Here is a 23,284-nt window from a genome sequence, read left to right as displayed (position 1 = left end):
CAGGAAGTCGGCCATTTTCAATTAATCGTGTAATTTTGGCGCAATTTATGCCATTTTCACGTGTCGTACTTAAACGAACTTCTCTTAGCAGGATCGTCCGTTCAACATAAAACTCGTTAACCATGAAAAGTTATCAAAATCGTGAGTTTTCGTGAAATGGCGTGGCCGTGGCGCCGCGTCAAACTTCAAACAGGAAGTGATACTAGTAGCTGATTGGTCCATATTTGATAGTTCCTACTTTCTGCCATAACTTTTGAATGGTTTGACATAAAGAGTCATGGTGGAGTCATCGGACTCGGTTTTGAGTCCTTGACTTTTATTGGTGAAATTTGCACGTGTGTGCGAGGGCCCGTTCATCGCTGTTTGCAGCTTCAATTCTACTTAATATTATACTTATGACATATACGTATCACTTAGCAAACAAACACTGCTGCATTGCATTGTGGGAAGTTTCTGGTCAGCTAGTTTCCATCAATCCATACTGATACATTTCTCCAGAATCAGTATGGATAGTACATACTATTGAGTACCTACTAATGTTTCAGACGCACTAAAAAAATCTCAGTTTTTGCTCCTCATTAGGGTGGAAGTGGGGAATTTCAGACGCAGCTTCGGTGATTCTCTTCACGAATCTGAGCAATTGCAGGATTTCAGCTTTAGTGTGACCAGTGACGAGAGAATTTATGATTCTAGTATAAAAGGTATAAGCATCACTTTCACCAGGACATTAAACAACTTTATTTAGAGTAAAACGTGAACATTTGGAGCAATAAAACTGCTCGTCTGTCCACACAGAGAACCAGCAACCTTCGGTGAAATACAGACAGAAACTATTTACATGTTTAACATCGTACATGAGACATTTCACGATATACAATAATTTACTGAAATATTTACAGCAACGTTCAGGAACAGAAATAACTGGAACTTAAACAGGACCACGCCCCTTTCCCTCTGGCCATCATAATAATCATAATAATCCTGTCCCGGGTGGCGCTAGCCTAGCGTCCCGTGTCGTTCTAACATCCCGTCCCGCGCTAGCGTCCTGTCCGGACCGGGTGACGCTAGCGTGTGCAAAACCTTTACTAATTTATCGGATCTTAAACGCCACATAACCACGCACACCAGCGAGAAGCTAGCGTCCCGTGTCGCGCTAGCGTCCCATGTCGCGCTAGCGTCCCGTGTCGCGCTAGCATCCCGTGTCGCGCTAGCGTCCCGTGTCGCGCTAGCACACCGGAGAGAAGCCCAAAATCTGCAAAACGTTGAAAAAGCTACACAGAACGTTCCTGCTGGTTCACTCGAGGACCCGCACCGGTGCAACAAAACCTTTACTAGATTTAGAGTCCCGGATCAGGCTGTGCAAGCGTCCCGGGTGGCGCTAGCGTCCCAGGTGGCGCTAGCGTCCCATCCCGGACCGGGTGACGCTAGCGTGTGCAAAACCTTTACTAATTTATCGTATCTTAAACGCCACATAACCACGCACACCGGCGAGAAGTCCTGTGTCGCGCTAGCGTCCCGGGTGGCGCTAGCGTCCCGCGTCGTACTAGCGTGCTAGTGTCCGCTGCCGCCCTCAGACAGGATGCGGCTGGGCTTGGTGAACGTTGCCGTGGCGATGTAGAACAGCGTGGGCCCGGGAACCAGCGCTAAACGCCACATAACCACGCACACCGGCGAGAAGTCCCGTCTCGCGCTAGCGTCCCGTTCCGGACCAGGTGACGCTAGCGTGTGCACTTTTGGAAAAACCTACGCACCCGGGTGGTGCTAGCGTCCCGTCCCGGGTCGCACACCGGCGAGAAGCCCTACATGTGAAAACATGTGGAAAAAGCTACACAGCACGTTCCTGGTGGTTTCACTCGAGGACCCGCACCGGTGAAGAGCCGTACCGGTGCAACAAAACCTTTATTAGATTTAGCGTCCCGTCCCGGGTCGTGCTAGCTAGCGTCTCGTCCCAGACCGGGTCGTGCTAGCATCCTGTCCCGGACCAGGTGACGCTAGCGTGTGCAACACCTGTGGAAAAACCTTCACTAATTTATCAGATCTTAAACGCCACATAACCACGCACCCGGGTTGCGCTAGCGTCCCGTGTTTCTAGCGTCTTGTCACGGGTTGCTGCGCTAGCGTCCCATGCCGTGTCGCACTAGCGGTCCGTCCCGGGTCGCACTAGCTAGCGTCCCGTCCCAGACCCGGTGGCGCTGGCGTCCCGGGTCGCACACCGGCGAAAAGCCGTACATCTGCAAAACATGTGGAAAAAGCTACACAGAACGTTCCTGGTGGTTTCACTCGAGGACACGCACCGGTGAAGAGCTGTACCGGTGCAACAAAACCTTTACTAGATTTAGCATCCCGTCCCGTGTGACGCTAGCGGACCGGGTTTGTTTGTTTTATGAATACCCCCATTAGCTTCTGCAAAGCAGCAGCTTTTCTTCCTGGGGTCGTCATATTCTCATGAGTGACAGTACAGTTACACACAAACCAAACTCATTCCAAATACTCATTCACAGATATTTACAGAAAAACAAGAATTCACACATCCAAAACATATAAACAACAAAACGGGTTGCACTAGCTAGCGTCAACCGTCCCATCCCAGACCGGGTCACGCTAGCGTCTCTGGTCTCGCTAGCTAGCGTCCCGTGTCGCGCTAGCTAGCTAGCATCTCTGGTCGCGCTAGCTAGCGTCCCGTCCCGGGTCGTGCTAGCTAGTTAGCGTCACTGGTCGCGCTAGCTAGCGTCCCTGACCGGGTCGCGCTAGCTAGCTAGCGTCCCGGGTCGCGCTAGCTAGCTAGCGTCCCATCCCGGACCGCGCTAGCTAGCTAGCTAGCATCCCGGTTCGCGCTGGCTAGCTAGCGTCCCGGTTGTGCTAGCGTCCCCCGTCCCACGCTAGCGTCCTAGCTTCTAGTGTCCGCTGCCGCCCTCAGACAGGATGCGGCTGGGCTTGGTGAAGGTTGCCGTGGCGATGTAGAACAGCGTGGGCCCGGGAACCAGCGCTAGCAGCGGCAGCGTTAGCTCCAGCTGGTCCAGCAGGGAGATGGACACGATGCCGTAGCCGTGCAGCAGCCAATGGCTGAGCAGAACCACCACACGCTTCTTCTGGGCCACCAGACTCTGGAACGACTGACACCAGAACAAGAGAACAACACCGTTAATGACCAGTAACTTGCTCAAGGGTTCACTTAATCAGGTCAGGCCTAACTAGTGGTGTAACAATATATTGTGCCATGAAATTTTGCGATACAAAAAACGTCTCGATACGTGTCGTGGAGGTGACAAACTGTAGCGCAATATTGGGTTATTAATATTAATATATTGTGTTTACTAGTAACATCCTATTGGTGCAGCGGGATCACGTGACGACCGCGCCTAATTTAATTTTAGTTGATCAATTTCTGGAAAAGGAAAAAGTCGAAATGTCGAGAAAAAAAAGTCGAAATGTCGAGAAAAAAAAGTCGAAATGTCGAGAAAAAAAAGTCGAAATGTCGAGAAAAAAAAGTCGAAATGTCGAGAAAAAAAAGTCGAAATGTCAAGAAAAAAAAGTTGAAATGTTGAGATCACAAAATTTCGCGATACAAAAACATCACGATATCCGGGGAAGAGAGAAGGCTCTTCAGACAACGGTGAAGTCAAATGGAAATGTTTGTGGTTTTGCTGAACTTTTAGATGTTTTTAAATGTTTTCCGTGTAGATTTTTCTCCCCACTTCCTCCTGCAGGAGCGACGGAGCGTTACCTGGATCTCGGAGGCCGACATGTAGACGGCCAGCGTGACCAGAGACAGGACCAGGATGATGTAGGGGAAGGCGTAGTCTGAAACACACACAGGAAACACGGTTACTTTAGCTCTGCGTTACCATGGAAACCAGAGGATCCAGACCTGCAGTTCCTCCACCGACCACCAGGGTCTGCATTTACATGGGAAGTTTAATTCCTCTTTAATTCAGAATTAAAATTAAATCCGATTTAAAGTGAGTAAAAATTACCATGTAAACACCTTATTCCAAATGAAAATGGCCTTTCCAAATTAAACTTAAATCCCAAGTAAGAGAGAAAGAAACGCAAACAGCGCTTGAGTGATTTGTCTCGCAGTATAGCAGAAGTTGATTGTAAATATGCCGACTCTCCAACGCCCGAGCTCTACAGAGAAAAATTATTGTTAAAAACTGAATTCGACAACCTTTCGATTCAACAAACTGAACAACTATTTATTAAATCAAAACAAAAATTCTATGAACACGGGGAGAAGGCTGGTAAACTTTTAGCCCACCAAATTAGACAGTCCGCAGCTGTAAACACGATTCCTGAGATCCGAACAGAACTGGGAGAGAAAACCACCAACCCTAATGCAATAAATGACGAATTTAAACAATTCTATATGACTCTCTACAGGTCGGAGCCACCGAACGACCAGTCTGATATCATTAAATGTTTAGAGGGGCTGACTATACCGACGATCAACCCAGAGGACAGTTTGCAAATGGATAGGAAAATTACAGCTGCTGAGGTGATGCAGGCAATTAGATCAATGGAGAGTGGTAAGGCGGGGGGGCCTGATGGGTTTCCGATTGAGATATACAAAGAATTTGCTAATAAGCTAGCACCATTACTTAGCCAGTTGTACCAGGACATCTTTAAGCAACGGAAATTGCAGCAAACAATTACCCAAGCTATAATCTCAGTACTACTCAAAAAGGACAAGGACCCTTTACTATGCGGCTCGTACCGCCCAATAAGCCTTCTGAACTGCGATTATAAAATTCTCACAAAAATACTAGCCACCCGCATAGATGGTGTGATTCAAACAGTCATTGACCCGGATCAAACGGGCTTCATCCCGGGCAGACAATCATTTTACAATATGCATAGATTGTTCAACATCCTGTACACCCCACATACGGCATCTGAGGAGAGCGCAGAGGTGGTGATCTCCTTAGATGCCGAAAAAGCTTTTGACCGTGTTGAGTGGCAGTACCTGTTTGCGGTTTTAGGTAAATTTGGCTTTGGATCATCATTCCTGACATGGATTAGAATAATATATGATGCACCCACTGCGGCTGTACGAACCAATAACAATATCTCTGACTATTTTCCCCTTCACAGATCTTGCAGGCAGGGCTGCGGCCTCTCCCCATATTTGTTTGATCTGGCGGTCGAGCCCCTTGCTATAGCCCTTAGAGCGGAAGAGGGTGTCACTGGTATCTCCCATGGTGGTAAAATCCACAAGGTGGCACTATATGCAGACGACCTGCTCTTATATATATCCAATCCGATAGCATCAATACCAAAGTTATTGTTGATCCTAGAAAACTTTAGACATCTCTCAGGCTATAAATTGAACTACTCGAAGAGCCTTCTTTTTCCAATTGACGACTCAGACACAGACTATTCTGAATTTCCGTTCAAGATATAACGCAGCGTATTTACCTATCTAGGAATTGCAGTTACCCACAAGATGGAGAATTTGGAGAAACACAACTTTAAGTCATTACTTGACCGAACGAAACAGGATTTTGCGAAATGGTCAATATTACCGATTTCACTGGCAGGTCGCATTAATATAGTTAAAATTACAGTTCTCCCTAGATTTCTTTATGTTTTTCAGATGATCCCTATATTTATCTCTCTGAAAACATTTAAACAATTAGACAGACTTATCTCTTCATTTATATGGAACAATTCTAATCCTAGAATGAAAAAAATATATCTGGAGGTTCCTAAAGATGCTGGTGGGTTAGGACTACCCAATTTTTTCTCTGGTATTATTGGGCAGCTAACATAGTTAAATTTACTCATTGGATTTACACATATGAGAATAAGCAAGGTCCAGACTGGGTCCACATGGAATTATTATCCAACCCTCTACCAACACCCACGTCATCGTTACCATCCAACTGTAATACAGAGCTTGCAAATCCGGTAGTTAAAGCCTCACTCAAGATATGGTCACAGTTTAGGAGACATTTTCATTTGAAGCAGCATAGCAGATTCTTCCCAGTAGCAAATAACCATTTCTTTCTTCCATCTGGGTTCGACAATGCATTTCATTATTGGCATAGAAATGGACTGATATTCTTCTGCGATTTATACGAAGATAACACGTTTACTTCATTTGAAACACTCGAAAATGACCATAATATACCCAGATCGCATTATTTTAGATTTCTCCAGATACGTAGCTTCACCAGAGAAAAGTTTCCCTCATTCCCTTTTATATCACCTAAGAGCCAGTTAGATGCTATTTTAGAACTGGATCCCTATGGGAAGAAACGAGTTTCTGTGATTTACAACATGATAAGGGGCTTGAAACCGATGTCATGGGATAAGACTAAAGTAGCATGGGAGGGGGATTTGGGGGTCGAGCTTTCTGAGGATATGTGGCAAAGTAGTTTGGAACGTATTCACACTTCATCGTTGTGTATATGCCATGGCTTAATTCAATTTAAAATACTTCACCGCCTGCACTACTCAAGAGGTAAATTGTCCAAACTCTTTCCCACTACCGACCCTGGTTGTCCTAGGTGCGGCTATGTGCCTGCCACAACTGGACACATGTTCTGGTCATGTACTTCTCTTAATGATTATTGGAAACAGATATTTGGTGTATTCTCTAAAATTTGTGGTCAAACTGTAACACCTAGCATCACACAGCCATCTTTGGTGTTCCACCTCCGGGTTGTAAAGTCTCAAAATTACAGGCAAATGTCTTAGCATTTGCTTCTCTGCTTGCACGCAGACTTATACTTTTTAACTGGAAATCAAAGGTAGCCCCGTCATTCCTACAATGGCTGAGGGATGTACTATCTTTCTTACCGTTAGAGAAACTGAGATACAAGATATGTAAAGCCCGCAAAAACTTCACTTTGGCCTGGAGTCCATTTATAGAATTTGTGGAAAGCTTTCACTTCCAATGAAGGATTGTATTTGTTTTTGCTTCTGTGTATCCATTTACTTTTGTTTGTTCATTAATTTTATGCCTGTCTAAGAGCCTTGGGGGTGGGGGGATACTCTCTTTGTATATCTACGTTTGTAAGTTCAATGTTTGTTGACGAAAAACTGAAAAATAAAGTTTAAAAAAAAAAAAAAAAAAACTTAATTCCCAAGTAAGTGGCTGGTTTATTCCAATTTTAAATCCGAATACAATAATTCCGTGATCATTACTGTAACTGTTTTTAGGTTATCTGAATCGCTGGTTGTGAGAATACATGAAAAACTTGAATTTGGTGAAATTATTATTTAATTAAAAAATAGCCAACACCTATGTGTCTTAAATGGGCCAACATACAAGACTGTAGTTGGTTTCTGTATTGGCACAATATTGATCACCTACACTGGTTTTACTCAGGTACAGGAGGTTCTGACAGGGCGAGTTCTGGTCAACTGTTAGAATGACTCCTAGCTGGTTCGCCAATTTGAAATGTGGACATGGGGTTCAGATGGGGTTTATTAAATCCAAATAGAATAATTCAGCTATTATTATTATTTTGTGTAACCTCATGATACTTCATTTGTTCTTTTTGCATATTCTATTATGTTAAAAGGTGGGAAAGTTAAGCTTTATGCTTCACGCCCAGACCTTTTCGGTCAAAATAATCACAATGTTGACCAATGAAAAACCTGTAAATGTTTATTATCTTGCTTCGTGATTTTTTTCTGCTTATAATTGACCGAAATAAAGATTAACTAACTAACTAACTAACACGTCTGTTCTCCTCGTCCCGGTGTAAACTCACACAGCAGTCCTCCTCCGACGGCCTGCAGCAGCGTCAGGATGGGGAAGAAGTAGAGCGCGGCGTAGACGCTCCTGAAACGGTCCGACTTCCCCAGACCGCACGCCACCTTCTTCACCAGCAGGGGGCGCAGCAGCATCATCAGCAGCAGGCAGAAGGCGTAGTAGATCAGCACGATGGTGTATCTGAAAACACACATGTAGATCAGCACCATGGTGTATCTAAAAACACAAGTAGATCAGCACCATGGTGTATCTGAAAACACACAAGTAGATCAGCACCATGGTGTATCTGAAAACACACATGTAGATCAGCACCATGGTGTATCTGAAAACACACAAGTAGATCAGCACCATGGTGTATCTGAAAACACACAAGTAGATCAGCACCATGGTGTATCTGAAAACACACAAGTAGATCAGCACCACGGTGTATCTAAAAACACAAGTAGATCAGCACCATGGTGTATCTGAAAACACACAAGTAGATCAGCACCATGGTGTATCTTAAAACTAGTGCTGGCCAACGATTAAAATTTTTAATCTTAATTAATCCATGATTTCTGTAATTAACTGCGATTATCGCATATTAGGTAAGGTATTTTTTTATGTTTTTAATACTGTTAACAACATGAGAAAGGGCAAATATGCTGCTTTATGCCAATGTTTATTCAACTTTCCACAAAAAAAGCTTTTGACCTGAATGTAACGTTCCTTCATAAATACAAACACAATGTAGTCCCCAACTTTACACTTGGAAAGACTAACTTAAGATTCCTGTTTTTTTTAAGCAGCTCAATGTAAAACAATGAACCATATGCATCACAAACATTGTACAAGAAGTGCATTGGTCAGTTAAATTTTCCCTGTAATTATGTCTTTCATATGGAGGAAAATAAAAGGCTCAAAAAATATCCCCTTCTCCTAAGTGGGTTAAAAACAGGGGGATACAAAAACTGAATTACAAACAAATAAAGTGCACATGTAACGGGAGTAACTCAGCCATTTCCTCACCTGAATCCTCAGTGAGAATCGCAGTGTGCGCCCGTCTGTGCGCGCGCGCGTGCGTGCGTGCGTGCGTGCGTGCGTGCGTGCGTGTGCGTGTGTGCGGCGGCGGGGGGGAGCATTGTTGAGTTTTATGTTTTATGTAAAGCGCTTTGCGTTGCATTTCTTATTTTGTAAGAAAAGTGCTTAAAAAATGCAGTTTGATTTGACTCGTCCTTTTTTGCAAGCTGCTATCCAGCGTTGTCTGATTTTGACGAGGGGGGGGGGCGGAGCAGCGCGGCGCTCTCTGGTATTTGAGACTCAACGTACTTCAGTGGTAATTCATTTCAAATCGATGGTACATGTAAATAACTTCAGTCTTGTCCAGCGAACCATCTGGCATCTTTTTGAAAGTGAACTTCGCTTTTCATTTTCCATCTTTCAGTTCACTAGACTTTTCCTCGAACTACGGGTGCCGTCAAGCGCCTGAAATGATATGCGTCTTTTTTTTTCTTTTTCTTTTTAATCGTGTGCGTTAAAAAAATTGTCTGCGTTAAGAGAACGTTAAGTTAACGCGTCGTTAACGCACTAACTTGGACAGCCCTACTTAAAACACAAGTAGATCAGCACCATGGTGTATCTGAAAACACACAAGTAGATCAGCACCGTGGTGTAACTGAAAACACACAAGTAGATCAGCACCGTGGTGTATCTGAAAACACACAATAGTAGATCAGCACCATGGTGTATCTGAAAACACACAATAGTAGATCAGCACCATGGTGTATCTGAAAACACACAATAGTAGATCAGCACCATGGTGTATCTGAAAACACAAGTAGATCAGCACCATGGTGTATCTGAAAACACACAAGTAGATCAGCACCATGGTGTATCTGAAAACACTGAAAACACACGAGTAGATCAGCACCATGGTGTATCTGAAAACACACAAGTAGATCAGCACCATGGTGTATCTGAAAACACACAAGTAGATCAGCACCATGGTGTATCTGAAAACACACAAGTAGATCAGCACCATGGTGTATCTGAAACACACAAGTAGATCAGCACCATGGTGTATCTGAAAACACACAAGTAGATCAGCACGGTGGTGTATCTGAAAACACACAAGTAGATCAGCACCATGGTGTATCTGAAAACACACAAGTAGATCAGCACCATGGTGTATCTGAAAACACACACGAGTAGATCAGCACCATGGTGTATCTGAAAACACACACGAGTAGATCAGCACGGTGGTGTATCTGAAAACACACAAGTAGATCAGCACCATGGTGTATCTGAAAACACACAAGTAGATCAGCACCATGGTGTATCTGAAAACACACGAGTAGATCAGCACGATGGTGTATCTGAAAACACACAAGTAGATCAGCACCATGGTGTATCTGAAAACACACGAGTAGATCAGCACGATGGTGTATCTGAAAACACACAAGTAGATCAGCACGATGGTGTATCTGAAAACACACAAGTAGATCAGCACGATGGTGTATCTGAAAACACACAAGTAGATCAGCACCATGGTGTATCTGAAAACACACGAGTAGATCAGCACCATGGTGTATCTGAAAACACAAGTAGATCAGCACCATGGTGTATCTGAAAACACACGAGTAGATCAGCACCATGGTGTATCTGAAAATACAACAACAACCGACGTAGTAGATCAGCACCGTGGTGTATCTGAAAACACACGAGTAGATCAGCACCATGGTGTATCTGAAAATACAACAACAACCGACGTAGTAGATCAGCACCGTGGTGTATCTGAAAACACACAAGTAGATCCAGGTTTCTTCCTCCTAAAGGGGAGTTTTTCTTGCCACTGTTTGGCTTAAGGTTTTTCTCCCACTAGGGGAGTTTTTACCTGCCATTGTTTATGTAATAATTGCTCGGGGGTTTATGTTTATGTTCTGGATCTCTGGAAAGATCCTGGAGACACTTCTGTTGTAAGATAAGATAAGATAAGATGAATCTTTATTGTCTCCCTTAGGAGAAATTTGTCTTGGACACGAGGCACAGCGACAATCATACTCCAACAAACATAGAAACAACCCTGAAGTCTTTGCCCAAACATAGAATCAACCACACTATAATTAACCCACATCAGTTCCCACTCCCAGAAAACCCATTACACAATAGAAAAAGAAACTTATTGCACAGAGTCCGACTGAACTTATTGCACGGATGTCCACATTATTGCACTGACCTACAAAAATAACCTATACAAATAAAATTGAATTGAATTGAATCTTTGTTCATTTAAACCTAACAATTATATTACGTTTTGTTAAATGTCCACATCCCTGGACAGATTTCAGTCTCAATTTTCAGGCTTGAAGACCAGAGTTACGATGTGGTGAGTTAGCAGCGTGCTAGCAGGACTCACAGTAGTACTACAGTAGTACTCACAGCGGGTACACGGCCTCCTGCTACATGACAGTAGTACTACAGTACTCACAGCGGGTACACGGCCTCCTACTACAGTACAGTAGTACTACAGTACTCACAGCGGGTACACGGCCTCCTACTACAGTACAGTAGTACTACAGTAGTACTCACAGCGGGTACACGGCCTCCTACTACAGTACAGTAGTACTACTGTAGTACTCACAGCGGGTACACGGCCTCCTGCGTGCAGTGCAGCGTGCTGACGTAGTCGGGGCTGGGGTTGTACTAGTACTAGTACTAGTACTACAGTAGTACTACAACAGTACTCACAGCGGGTACACAGCCCCCTGCTACATGACAGTAGTACTACAGTAGTACTCACAGCGGGTAAACGGCCTCCTGCGTGCAGTGCAGCGTGCTGACGTAGTCGGGGCTGGGGTTGTACAGCATGGTGTACCAGTCCGACAACATCTGGACTCGGCAGGACCGGATCCCCAGCTGGCCCTCGGGCTCCGACAGCAGCAGCGTCACCACGGCAGAAACACCGCACTCCAGGGTGGAGACGAGGTGCTGGAGGAGAGCACTGGAGCTGGAACACACACACAGACATACACATAACACCGAGCTGGAGCTGGAACACACACAGACACACACATAACACTGAGCTGGAACACACACAGACACACACATAACACTGAGCTGGAACACACACAGACACACACATAACTGAGCTGGAACACACACAGACACACACATAACACTGAGCTGGAACACACACAGACACACACATAACACTGAGCTGGAACACACACAGACACGCACAAACACCGAGACTCAGACCGGGAAACACACACACACACACACACACAACACTGAGACTCAAACCGAAACACATCCTCTCTAATCTCTAGTCTAATATCTAGTCTTTAATCCGGGTTTTATTGAACTAAAGTTGTCTTTAACTAGAGGTGTAACAATATATCGTGCCACGAAATTTGGCGATACAAAAACGTCCCGATACGTGTCGTGGAGGTGACAAACTGTAGCTGATATTGGGTTATTAGGCGTGGGTAAAAATATTGAAAAATCGATGCATCGCAATTCTCCCCGCCCTGATTCAATATTGATTAAGCAAATTCTCCGAATGGTTCACCCCCTGGCCGGTGGGGTCGCCAATGGCGACGATGGCAAGCGGAAAATCTTTCAGATCAGACGTTTGGACTCACTTGGAATTCCCATTTAAATAAGGAACACGAGAAACGGACTAAAGTAGGGAGGTGTGTAAGTTGTTGCCAGGCAGAACTCAAATAAACACAACAAACCTGTGGATCATGTTGACACAGAAATGTCATGTGTTTTTTTTATTTTAACTTTTGTACTTCAGTCCAAATGCACAAGTGAGCCATGATGGTGCTGCTAATTTTAATTGCTCAGTTCATTCTTATGTGAAGTATCAAGCCACGTGTTATAGGCATGAAAATAAAAATAATTTAAATAATAATTTAAATGAAATGGTCACCTCTTCTTTCCGGAGTACCACTCGATGAAGAACCAGTGCAGCACCAGCGGCAGCATGGCCATGAATCCCAGGTACAGCCAGTCGTAAAGCTCCGGGGACTCGCTGCACGGAGAACACACCTTGGTGTGGACGTCAGCACGCTCTCCCCGGGGACACACCTGCAGGACAGGAGAGTTAGTTAGTTTAATAAACTCAAGCCCCGGGGACACACCTGCAGGACAGGAGAGTTAGTTAGTTTAATAAACTCAAGCCCCGGGGACACACCTGCAGGACAGGAGAGTTAGTTACTGCACATGTGTCAAACTCAAGCCCCGGGGACACACCTGCAGGACAGGAGAGTTGGTTAGTTTAATAAACTCAAGCCCCGGGGACACACCTGCAGGACAGGAGAGTTAGTTACTGCACATGTGTCAAACTCAAGCCCCGGGGACACACCTCCAGGGAGAAAGTTTCATTCAGAATTCAGAATTAAAATCAAATCCGATTTAAAGTGAGTAAAAATTACCATGTAAACACTTAATTCCAAAAAGGGGCGTGGCCTAATGGCTCAACAGCGCCCCCTAGAAAACTTTGTGCCTCAAGCCCCACAATACGGTTTGACGTACATGCACGGAAATCGGTACACACCTGTATCATGTCACAACTTAAAGAAAAGTCTCTTGGAGCCATGGCCCAAACCCAACAGGAAGTCGGACATTTTGAGTTACTATTATTATTATTCTACACGCGTTTTTCGTCCGTTAATACGGCCCGACCCACAACGTTCACCCATGCATGGCATACATCATTGGATGCGTCTCCATCGTGGTCTCGATGAGCATTACTTTTCTCAGTCAAAAGTGTTACCGTGGCAACGCTAGATGCCAAAAAGCAAAAAAAAAAAAAAAAAAAAGCGAAAAATTCAGACGCTTTTTGCTAGGCCAGACTTTATCGTAGAAACGTTGCTTCAAATTTATTTTGGACGCTTGTTGCTAGGCAATGGTTTATCGTACAGACATCATTACAACATTGAAAAACCCGGAACGTGTTGTAATACAACATATTTTAGTCTCATCATGCTATTACGGGTTTTGAGATATTCAACTATGCTCATTTTGATGCGAAAAATGTGATATTTAATGGTTTGCATTAATGGGCGTGGCCTAACGGCTCAACAGCGCCCCCTAGAATACCTTGTGCCTCAAGCCCCACGATACGGTTTGACGTACATGCATGAATATCGGTACACACCTGTATCATGTCACAACTTAAAGAAAAGTCTCTTGGAGCCATGGCCCAAACCCAACAGGAAGTCGGACATTTTCAATTAATCATGTAATTTTGGCGAACATTTCCACATGTCGTACTTTAACGAACTCCTCCTAGCAGGATTGTCCGTTCCACATAAAACTCGCTCAGGAGACACAAAATACGTTAACGATGAAAAGTTATGAAAATGGTGAGTTTTGGTGAAATGGCGTGACCGTGGCGCCGCGTCAAACTTCAACGTTAAACAGGAAGTGATACTAGTAGCTGATTGGGCGATATTTGATAGTTCCTATTTTCTGGCATATCTTTCTAATGGTTTGACATAGAGAGTCATGGTGGTGTCATCGGACTCCTTGACCTTTATTGGTGAAAATTGCACGCGCGAGGGCCCGTTCATCGCTGCTTGCAGCTTTAATTTTAATTGTTATTTGATTATCTATTTTTCTAATGCCAAAAATTATGAATTTAGTTTTAGTTAGATTTAATGATAGCTTATTGATATAAAACCATGCCTTCACATTTTTCAGTTCTCCTTCCACCACATTCAGCAGCTGTTCCAAATTCTTCCCTGAACAATTGGGATCAATAATAAAACTGCAAAAACGAGCCGTACGTATCATCAACAAGGCTGATTACTATTCGCTCACACAGAGACACTTTTTCTAAATTCTCATGTTATTAAATTTTATGATTTGTTTTATTATAAAATCATGCAAATTATGTTCAGAGCAAAATCAAAAATGTTCCCTGACTCAACACAGAGGATTTTTTCAATTCAGGAGAGTCCATATAATCTACGGAGTTAAATTCTGGAAAGATCCCAACGTACATTTAAAAACATCTCATTCTCTTTTGGTTTTTAAGAAAATGGTTTGTAAAGCTATTTTTGAAGCTGATAAGTGCAATTGACTATCTGTTAATGTCTCTTTACTTTTCTATTGTCTCTTTGCTTTTCTGGAGGTCGGTAGCCAAAAAAGTACATAATTTAGAACAGGCTTTTATAACCTTCTGCTTCTGCCTTTTCAGTCATTGATCAACACATGGTTATTGGTTTTGTGTGAAATGTCAATGCTGTGCACAAGGTTTTTTGGTGCTGTGTTGTTTTTGTGTTGTCATGACTGAATAAACTTCATACATACGGTTTGTGTCGTCAGCAAACAAGACATATTTTATTATTTTAGACACTTTATGGATGATCATCCACAGGTGTGTTATTTTCCACTCACCCCACACGTGTCACTCACGGTCCCGTTCAGCGAGACCCGACCACAGTACAGACCCGGACACGAGGAGCTGACGGAAACTGAAACACAGACACAGTCAGGGTCAGTAAACTGATCCAACAGAATCAGTCAGAACAAACACGTAGAACATTATGTAAAAGGGAAAGTCTCACAATCGATAGCAATCATGTACAAAACCAAAGACATGCTAGTTTATACTTAATTTACCGTTCACTGATACTTCCTTATTTAACTTACTGTGTGGAACTATGGGGATCTACGTTTAAAACCATAACTGATAAAATTGTTTTACTACAAAAACGAGCTTATACGCATCCTAAATAAAGCAGGATATTATGATCATACTAATCCATTATTTTTTAATTCTCATATTCTGAAGTTTAGAGACTTGGTTTATTATAAAACAATGCAAATCATGTTTAAAGTAAAAATAAAACACTAGCAGACAGTGTGCAGAGGTTTTTCATAGTGTCTGAGAGTAAATACGAGTTAAGAGATAGAGGCAGATTTTTGTTACCAAAAGTGATAAAAGAAGTTAAAATGTATTTCTTTTAAAGTGGTCCAGCTGTGGAATAGTGTTGATCTCAAACTTAAGCAATAAACTTCCTTTGTTATGTTCAAAAAGTCATTATGTGCATTTATATTTGGGAGTTATGGCTGTAATTGAAAAAAGGGGAAAAGAGACATGTATGTGTGTGTGTGCATCTATGTGTGTACATGTATGTATGCAAGTGTATGTACAGTATATTATGTTTGTCTTTTTTCTTCACACTTGACATCATGTATGTGTAGTTTAAGTTTAGCATTAATAAAGTCTGCTTCTGCCTGAGCCTTTTTCAGTCAAATTGTAAAATTTGTTTCTTCCTTGTTGCCTTGAAAGGTAAATGTGACTGAAATAAACTTTAACTAACTAACAAACTAACTAACATGAGGTGAAGTCATTCATCGATATTGATTTGGGTTAGTGTTATTAAAACTGTTTTTTCAGCTGTTGCATGAATGATATGACTGTAGTTCTGCTACATATTACTACTAGTAATATATTGAGATTCAACAGCAAGTATTGCAGCTAATGATGCTGTAAGGACCAATCTTGGAGGATTTTTTGTGCCAAAATTAAATAAATAAATAAATACATAATTAATAAATTAAAATGGGAATGAAATATATCATTAATTAATTAAATGTGTCATTAATTAATTAAAATTAGAATTAAATATGCCATTAATTAATTAAAATACAATTCATTTTAAGTAAAACATATTTATTATTTCAGTATTTAATTAATTAATGACACATTTAAATAATGATTTCGTGTTGCTGCGTGTGAATCATGAAATGTAAAACTGCATTTAATTAATTAATGACACATTTAATTAATGATTTTGTGTTGCTGCGTGTGAATCATGAATGTAAAACTGTCAGTTTCACTCGTCAAACTCAGTGGGTTAGGCTTGTATTTTAATTAATTAATGACATATTTAATTCTAATTTTAATTAATGACACATTTAATTAATTAATGACATATTTAATTCTAATTTTAATTAATGACACATTTAATTAATTAATGACATATTTAATTCTAATTTTAATTAATGACACATTTAATTAATTAATGATATATTTAATTCCCATTTTAATTAATTAATGATGTATTTATTTATTTAATTTTGGCACAAAAAATCCTCCATACAATCAGCTCCCACATTCCGTTTTAATTTTTTGTCCATTTAAGGTGTTTATTCTTTGAGAATTAGCTTTTTTTAGCATTTTATGCAAATGTAACCCTAAGACAGTCTATAAATCAGTGTTTCCCAACCCTGGTCCTCGTGTCCTGCATGTTTTACGGATACCAGTACCTGTTAACACAGGTACTGGTATCCGTTATTTAATACATCCATGCTTTTATCACGGTGCTGAAGCAGGAAACATGTAAACCTGCAGGACAGTTAGCCCCGAGGACCAGGTTAGAAACACTGATGTAAAGTCATGAAATATAGACAAGGACCAGGACCAGCTTTTATCATCTTTAGCCTCATTATTAGCCGTTTATTCCCATTATTTCCTGGTTCCTAGAGACGGGTTCTCTCTCGAGGTAAATGAAACATAATCAGCTGAAACGGGAGAAATAAACATTAAAGAAATAAACGTTAAACTGACCCATGATGATGATGATCGATCCTTTATTCCTTTCTCTTCCGCCTCGTCTTCTTCTTCTTCTCTAATTACTGCAGGATCTGCTGCAGGCGGAGCTGTCGCCCCCTGGTGGCCATATATATATATATGTAATGCAGGATCTCCCCCTGCTGGCCGCAGAGGGGAACTGTCAATTCAGATAGACGGACCACAAGCTTCATGTACTGTATAGACCCCTTTCCGTGTTTGTAAACAAGCGAGCTGCGCGCGCATTGTTGCGGCAGAAAGACGGAGTTCATGACAGTTTACACTGCCGATTGACGGAAAAAGATCGTGGAAATTACGTTACTAAACTAACTTTGGCGGATGGAAAGCAACTTCCTTCCCGGAGGAAGATATCACAAAGTGGCCCGATGTCCAATGGCCGGATATTCATCTGTATTTGGTTGAGAAACCTAGTGTTTACACTCAGGAGAAGCTGCGACACTGTCAGCAGCTGTCACAGCTGAAGTTTGTAAAGAATTATGACTGAATGTATTTTATACACTAGACATTTTAAGTTATTTTATTATTTCATATTTATTTAATTTATCTTATTTTTGTTAATTTACTGTTTCTTAATGAGTTTCAAGCATTGCCTTTGAATGGAAGTCATGTCATGTGTACCTTTGTCTGTGCTGGCTGAATGAAGTTAATAGTTATTTAAAAAAAAAAATAAAAATGAAAAATTATATGAGCTTTATTGTCCATCCTGCATCTCACATTATCACCATTAATTTACAGAAACCTATTCCCACTAATATGATAAAAAGAAAAACATTAAAAGGCATATAATGCAAAATACTGTTTTTTAAAACTTAGTTCATTATTTTTAGGTAAATTCATTATTTTTATTTGAGGGTTTGTGGGGATTAATATATCTATAATATACCTGAGTTTGATATACAACACATATAGTGAATATATGTATATTTGTGCAGCATATTTACAGCTGTGGAAGTTGGATGTTTGTAGCTTTAAAAAGAGAAAATAATCAATACATTTACACAATCAGTGAGAAAAAACAAATAACTCCGGTAGTTTATTAGCAAATCTTTAATAGTCAAGTAAATCATTAATGGCTGATATTCAATTCATAGTCACAGCTCCAAATCACTGATGAGAAAATACAAAAATGTCAAGACTTGATGTTATTATTCAGAACCCTTATTTCTTAGATTTTTTCAGAACACTTTTGCTAAGGTTTGTGAGACTAGCACACACAATAACAATATCATCTAGAAGGTCAGCCTGTGACAGTGGAATTCTTGTCTGCAAAATTCTGAAGTTCTTCCATCTCCCTATAACACGTTCGACATGTATCCTGACACGTGACAGTTGTCTTGATGTGTCGACCTCCTGTGCAGAAAGTTGCTGTTTGCCTTTGGTGAAAGCTGGAATGCGAAGGGTGGCACCATGAGCTGCAACCTTAATTTCATTAACACTATCAAAAGATGATCCTGTAGAGAGAGCTACAGATGTTATTCTAGTGATAAACAGTTGTACCATGTTGCACTTAATATTTGAGTATGAAAATGTAGACTTCTTCAGCTCCTCTTTAAGTCTCTAATTTTCATCTCGCAGCTGTTGATACTTTTCCTGCAGGTTGACGTAGTCACTCTTCAGCTCGGTGTACCTCAGGTTCAGGTCATTGTATTCTGTCCTCGGGACTGGGATGTCCTCTTCAGCTTTAGCAGAAAAGAGAACAGTTGAGAATTGAAGACGAGATGGATGGATGGATGGATGGATGGATGGATGGATGGATGGATGATGGATGGATGAAGAGGTGTATAGAGAACATAAGAGGGGCATTGGAATCAGTAGAGAACAGTTGTGAATAGGAGAGGAGAAAAGGACAGGGACAAGGAGATTTTATTTGTCACATACATAGACCTAAGATTAATTGCAACCGTGTTAGTCTACACTGTGCGTAAATATGGGTTGTAAAGAAAAGAATGGATGTGGAGATCAGCATAGGGGGAGAATACTCAACATGGTTGAACCATTATACAATGCAATGAGACTTGAAATGACACAACAGTGGCTACACTTACTAGGACTGTGATCCATGCCGGTGATTCCTCTGGAGCTCCAGGAGCAGGAGCAGGTTGGTTTGGTGGAGCAACCAGAAGTCTTTCACTCCATTTCTTTTTTCTTTGGTACCTTCACATAAAAAACTCAAATGAACAAAAATACTGATCTCAAGCTGTAATACAATACATTCCCATCTTAATTATCGGTTATGGTTTGCTTAATACCAAAATAAGTAAACCCTTAATATTCATGAGTTAATCATGTCATTAGGCTAAGCTAAAAACACAAACAGCTAGGTCTCATTTATTGTATTTTACCTTTTGATCTTTGCATCAGGGTTTTGGTTTTGTTTAGTGTATTTAAAAATAGAGGGCACAAAATCAGGACTCTCTGGTCCAGTGACATCTCACCTGTAAAAAGAAAGATACACATTAGCCAAATAACACCAGATAACCACTTTTCAAGTTTCTTAAGTGTTCTGAGATGCTCAAATCAGAGAAAAGACAACCAGGGCACACATCCTAAACAACAATGATGCTAGAGGTTAAAGCTGTTAAGATACGTGGAGCTGCTGTACACCCATGGATCTATAATATTAATAATATTAATTATTATTATGTACACCACACTGAAGCTCTCAGCTGAAGGAGTTAGTACTAGTAGTAAACTTATAGTCTATGGTAGCAAACACTTACAACACACTTACTCTACTTACAGTTACTCAATTAAAGGCATTTAAGTAAAGCTAAACCAGATAGCCACGATAACTCACCAGGTATGAAATGAGCACTGCAAACGCGGGCATTCTAGATGATCCTCGGTCCAGTCGGTTCTTTTACTTGCAGCCACAGGCTCCTACGGTGCTTTTGAAATGGCCTGTTTCCTCTGGGAATTGCAAAAAAATTATGTTCCTCGGGATTTCGATTTGTACACCCGTACACACAACAGCTGGTGGGCATGTTGTTCTTCTATAACGTTACTGCAACTCCAAAAACGCAACTTAAGAAACAAATCTTCCCTCGCTCCAGTCAAACTCATACAACTTCTTCAGCACTTCCGCCGCAACAATGCGCGCGCATCCTGTGATGACGTAGGCTGGAAAGGGGTCTATACAGGACTGTCTCAGAAAATTAGAATATTGTGATTTTCTGTAATGCAATTACAGAAACAAAAATGTCATACATTCTGGATTCATTACAAATCAACTGAAATATTGCAAGCCTTTTATTATTTTAATATTGCTGATCATGGCTTACAGTTTAAGAAAACTCAAATATCCTATCTCAAAAAAATGTGAATATTCTGGGAATCTTAATCTTGAAAACTGTAGAAACTGCTGATATATATATATATATATATATATATATATATATATATATATATATATATATATATATATATATATATATATATGTATATATATATATGTGTATATATATATGTGTATATATATATAACTGTAGAAACTGCTGATATATATATATATATATATATATATATATATATATATATATATATATATATATATATATATATATAGCCGGATGAGACCAAACCGTTAGTTAAACTTCAGGCATGTCTTAGGGACATCAAGGACTGGATGTCCAGAAATTTCTTGCTTCTAAATTCAGATAAAACAGAGGTTATCATTCTTGGTCCAGAGCATCTTAGGAAGGGATTAGATGGTGTTGCGATGGCTTCCAGTGCAACTGTGAGAAACCTTGGTGTTGTTTTCGATCAGGATTTGGCGTTTAAACCATATGTTAATCAGGTTTGTAAAATAGCGTTTTTCCATCTCCGTAATATTGCAAAAATTAGGAAAATCCTCTCGCAGAGTGATGCAGAAAAACTAGTTCATGCGTTTGTATCTTCTAGACTGGATTACTGTAATGTGTTGTCAACAGGATGTCCAAGTAATTTGCTGAATAGGCTCCAGCTGATCCAGAATGCAGCAGCACGAGTACTGACAGGAATTAGCAGGAGAGACCACGTCTCTCCAGTGTTAGCGTCGCTCCATTGGTTACCCGTAAAATTCAGAATCCAATTTAGAATTTTATTACTTGCATATAAAGCCCAAAACGGCTTAGCTCTGCAGTATTTACAAGCACGGCCGCCGATAGGGGGGGACAAACGGGTCTGTTGTCCCGGGCCCAGGGTAGGGGGGGGGGGGCCCAGAACTGAAAAAAAAAAAAATTATATTCTCATCAAATTATGGAATCATTTTTCAAAATGTTTCAAAATATGCCTATTTGTGGAAAAAATATGTAGTATTTGAGTTACATAAAAGCAAAATTTGATTTTATCATTTAATTCAACCATTAGAATGGTCAAAATGTCCGGTCAGCACAAGTCCGGTGCTCAGAAAAGAAGAGAAAAGAGAAGAAGAGAAGAAGAAAATAGAGGCCTCAGAGATTCTCTACACAAATATTTTAAAAAGGTGGTGACGGTGAAGCTGGAATTAATAAAGTCAGCGTAGAGCAAGGTAAGAAACAGTTACAACGTTTACCAACCTTGTAACTTAACCTAACTGGCTAGCTCTAATGTTAATGTCCATTAGCTTGTATAAAAACCTGAAGAGCAGAGGGAGAGGAGAGGAAGAGATCCGGGCGTAGGGGGGCCCATCTTAGATTATTTTGTCCCGGGCCCCGGCAGGACTGTCAGCTGCCCTTTTTACAAGACCTGATAGTGCCTTATGTTCCTGGCAGAGCTCTCCGTTCTCAGGGTGCAGGTTTACTCGTAGTTCCTAGAGTATCCAAATGTAGATTTGGAGGGCGGGCGTTCTGCTATCAGGCACCATTACTATGGAACCAACTTCCAATCTGGGTTAAGGAGGCTGACACCACCTCCACCTTTAAAACTAAACTTAAAACCTTTCTGTTTAGTAAAGCCTATAGTTAGTGTTTAGTAAACCTCTAGCTGGTGTTGGTAAATCTCTAGGTAGTGTAAACTCTAGTGTGTTAGAGTTGCTCCTGTAGTTTCTTGTGCTGCCCCAAACCCCCAGCATCTTCTGCTGGTGGCGAAAGCATCTCTGAATGCACAACACCGGATCCTGCAGCGTGGGAGTGAGAGGGGCAGGGTAATGGCCCGGTCAGGCGGGGGAGAGGTTTGTCTGTCAAGACTCCTCTCCCTGGCCCTGCCCCTTCTCAACTTTTCCCCGACCCTGCACCCCAACCTGGGACTTGCTGATTGGGCCGGAGCTTCGGGAGCTGCATGCTGGCCTGTGGTCCCCACCCCCGGTCATCCCGCTGCTGCTTCCACCTGCCTGCTGTGCTGCTGACGTCCCTGACTCCCCCAGTCTGGCCTTCGGCAGGAGGGTCCCCCCTTATGATCCAGGTCCTGGTCCAGGTTTCTTCCTCCTAAAGGGGAGTTTTTCTTGACACTGTTTGGCCTAAGGCTTTTCATATATACACATACTTATGGTTTGGTTTAATTTACCGTACAAATTGTTACGGATTACTTTTGTAATCCTGTGTTTGACCCGGTCTTTGTACGTTTTGACTGTATAGAAACGTAATTCTTGCCATTGTAAGAATGAAATGTACCTGCTGGATCTACTGCCCTTACTTTTTAACAACTGCTGCTTTTTATAATTTTATCTTCTTTTCTCATAATTTTATTTCATTTTATTTGTTATTTACTGTTTAATTGTGTCTTGCCGCTTTTAATCTTAATGTAAAGCACTTTGAATTACCTTGTGTTGAATTGTGCTATATAAATAAACTTGCCTTGCCTAAAGGCTGTGCAGACAAAGAGAAAAAACACAACAACCACTATGATTTCTTTCTCTGTACACATTTAATTAGTCATTAGGAAGAAAAAGCACAAGGCAACAGTCTGTGTCTCCAGTCCTACGACCTCCGACCTTTTCAGACCAGAACGGTGAGTGTATCTTTATCACCTCCAGGCTCAGGTTGGACTGACTCTTTGATGCTTCCTGACTCAGA

The 23,284-nt window shown here is 41.4% G+C and overlaps 1 protein-coding gene across 1 annotated transcript; it reads right to left on the bottom strand.

Annotated features, from left to right (window-relative positions):
• Positions 1-723: 723 nt before the first annotated feature.
• Positions 724-17,346, bottom strand: jkamp (jnk1/mapk8 associated membrane protein). Its single transcript, XM_061744103.1, has 7 exons — positions 17,292-17,346; positions 15,113-15,189; positions 12,639-12,796; positions 11,502-11,708; positions 7,722-7,903; positions 3,725-3,801; positions 724-3,113 (listed from the first exon to the last, which is right to left on the bottom strand). The coding sequence occupies exons 1-7, from the start codon at positions 17,293-17,295 to the stop codon at positions 2,895-2,897; spliced, it is 924 nt and encodes a 307-aa protein (XP_061600087.1). The 5' UTR covers positions 17,296-17,346; the 3' UTR covers positions 724-2,894.
• Between the last annotated feature and the right edge of the window lie 5,938 nt (positions 17,347-23,284).

Source organism: Cololabis saira, chromosome 16 (assembly GCF_033807715.1).
Source record: "Cololabis saira isolate AMF1-May2022 chromosome 16, fColSai1.1, whole genome shotgun sequence".
Taxonomy (NCBI): Eukaryota; Metazoa; Chordata; class Actinopteri; order Beloniformes; family Belonidae; genus Cololabis; species Cololabis saira.
Note: the sequence above shows the minus strand (reverse complement) of the source record. Positions and strands in the feature narration are given on the sequence as shown.

What these genes read in the sequence shown, in the direction of transcription:
- jkamp (XM_061744103.1), bottom strand. An exon ending in CCGTGAGTGACACGTGTGGG is followed by an intron (nt 12,797 to 15,112) that starts GTGAGTGGAAAA and finishes CCTGTCCTGCAG; the next exon opens with GTGTGTCCCCGGGGAGAGCG. An exon ending in TGTCGGCCTCCGAGATCCAG is followed by an intron (nt 3,114 to 3,724) that starts GTAACGCTCCGT and finishes TTCTGGTGTCAG; the next exon opens with TCGTTCCAGAGTCTGGTGGC.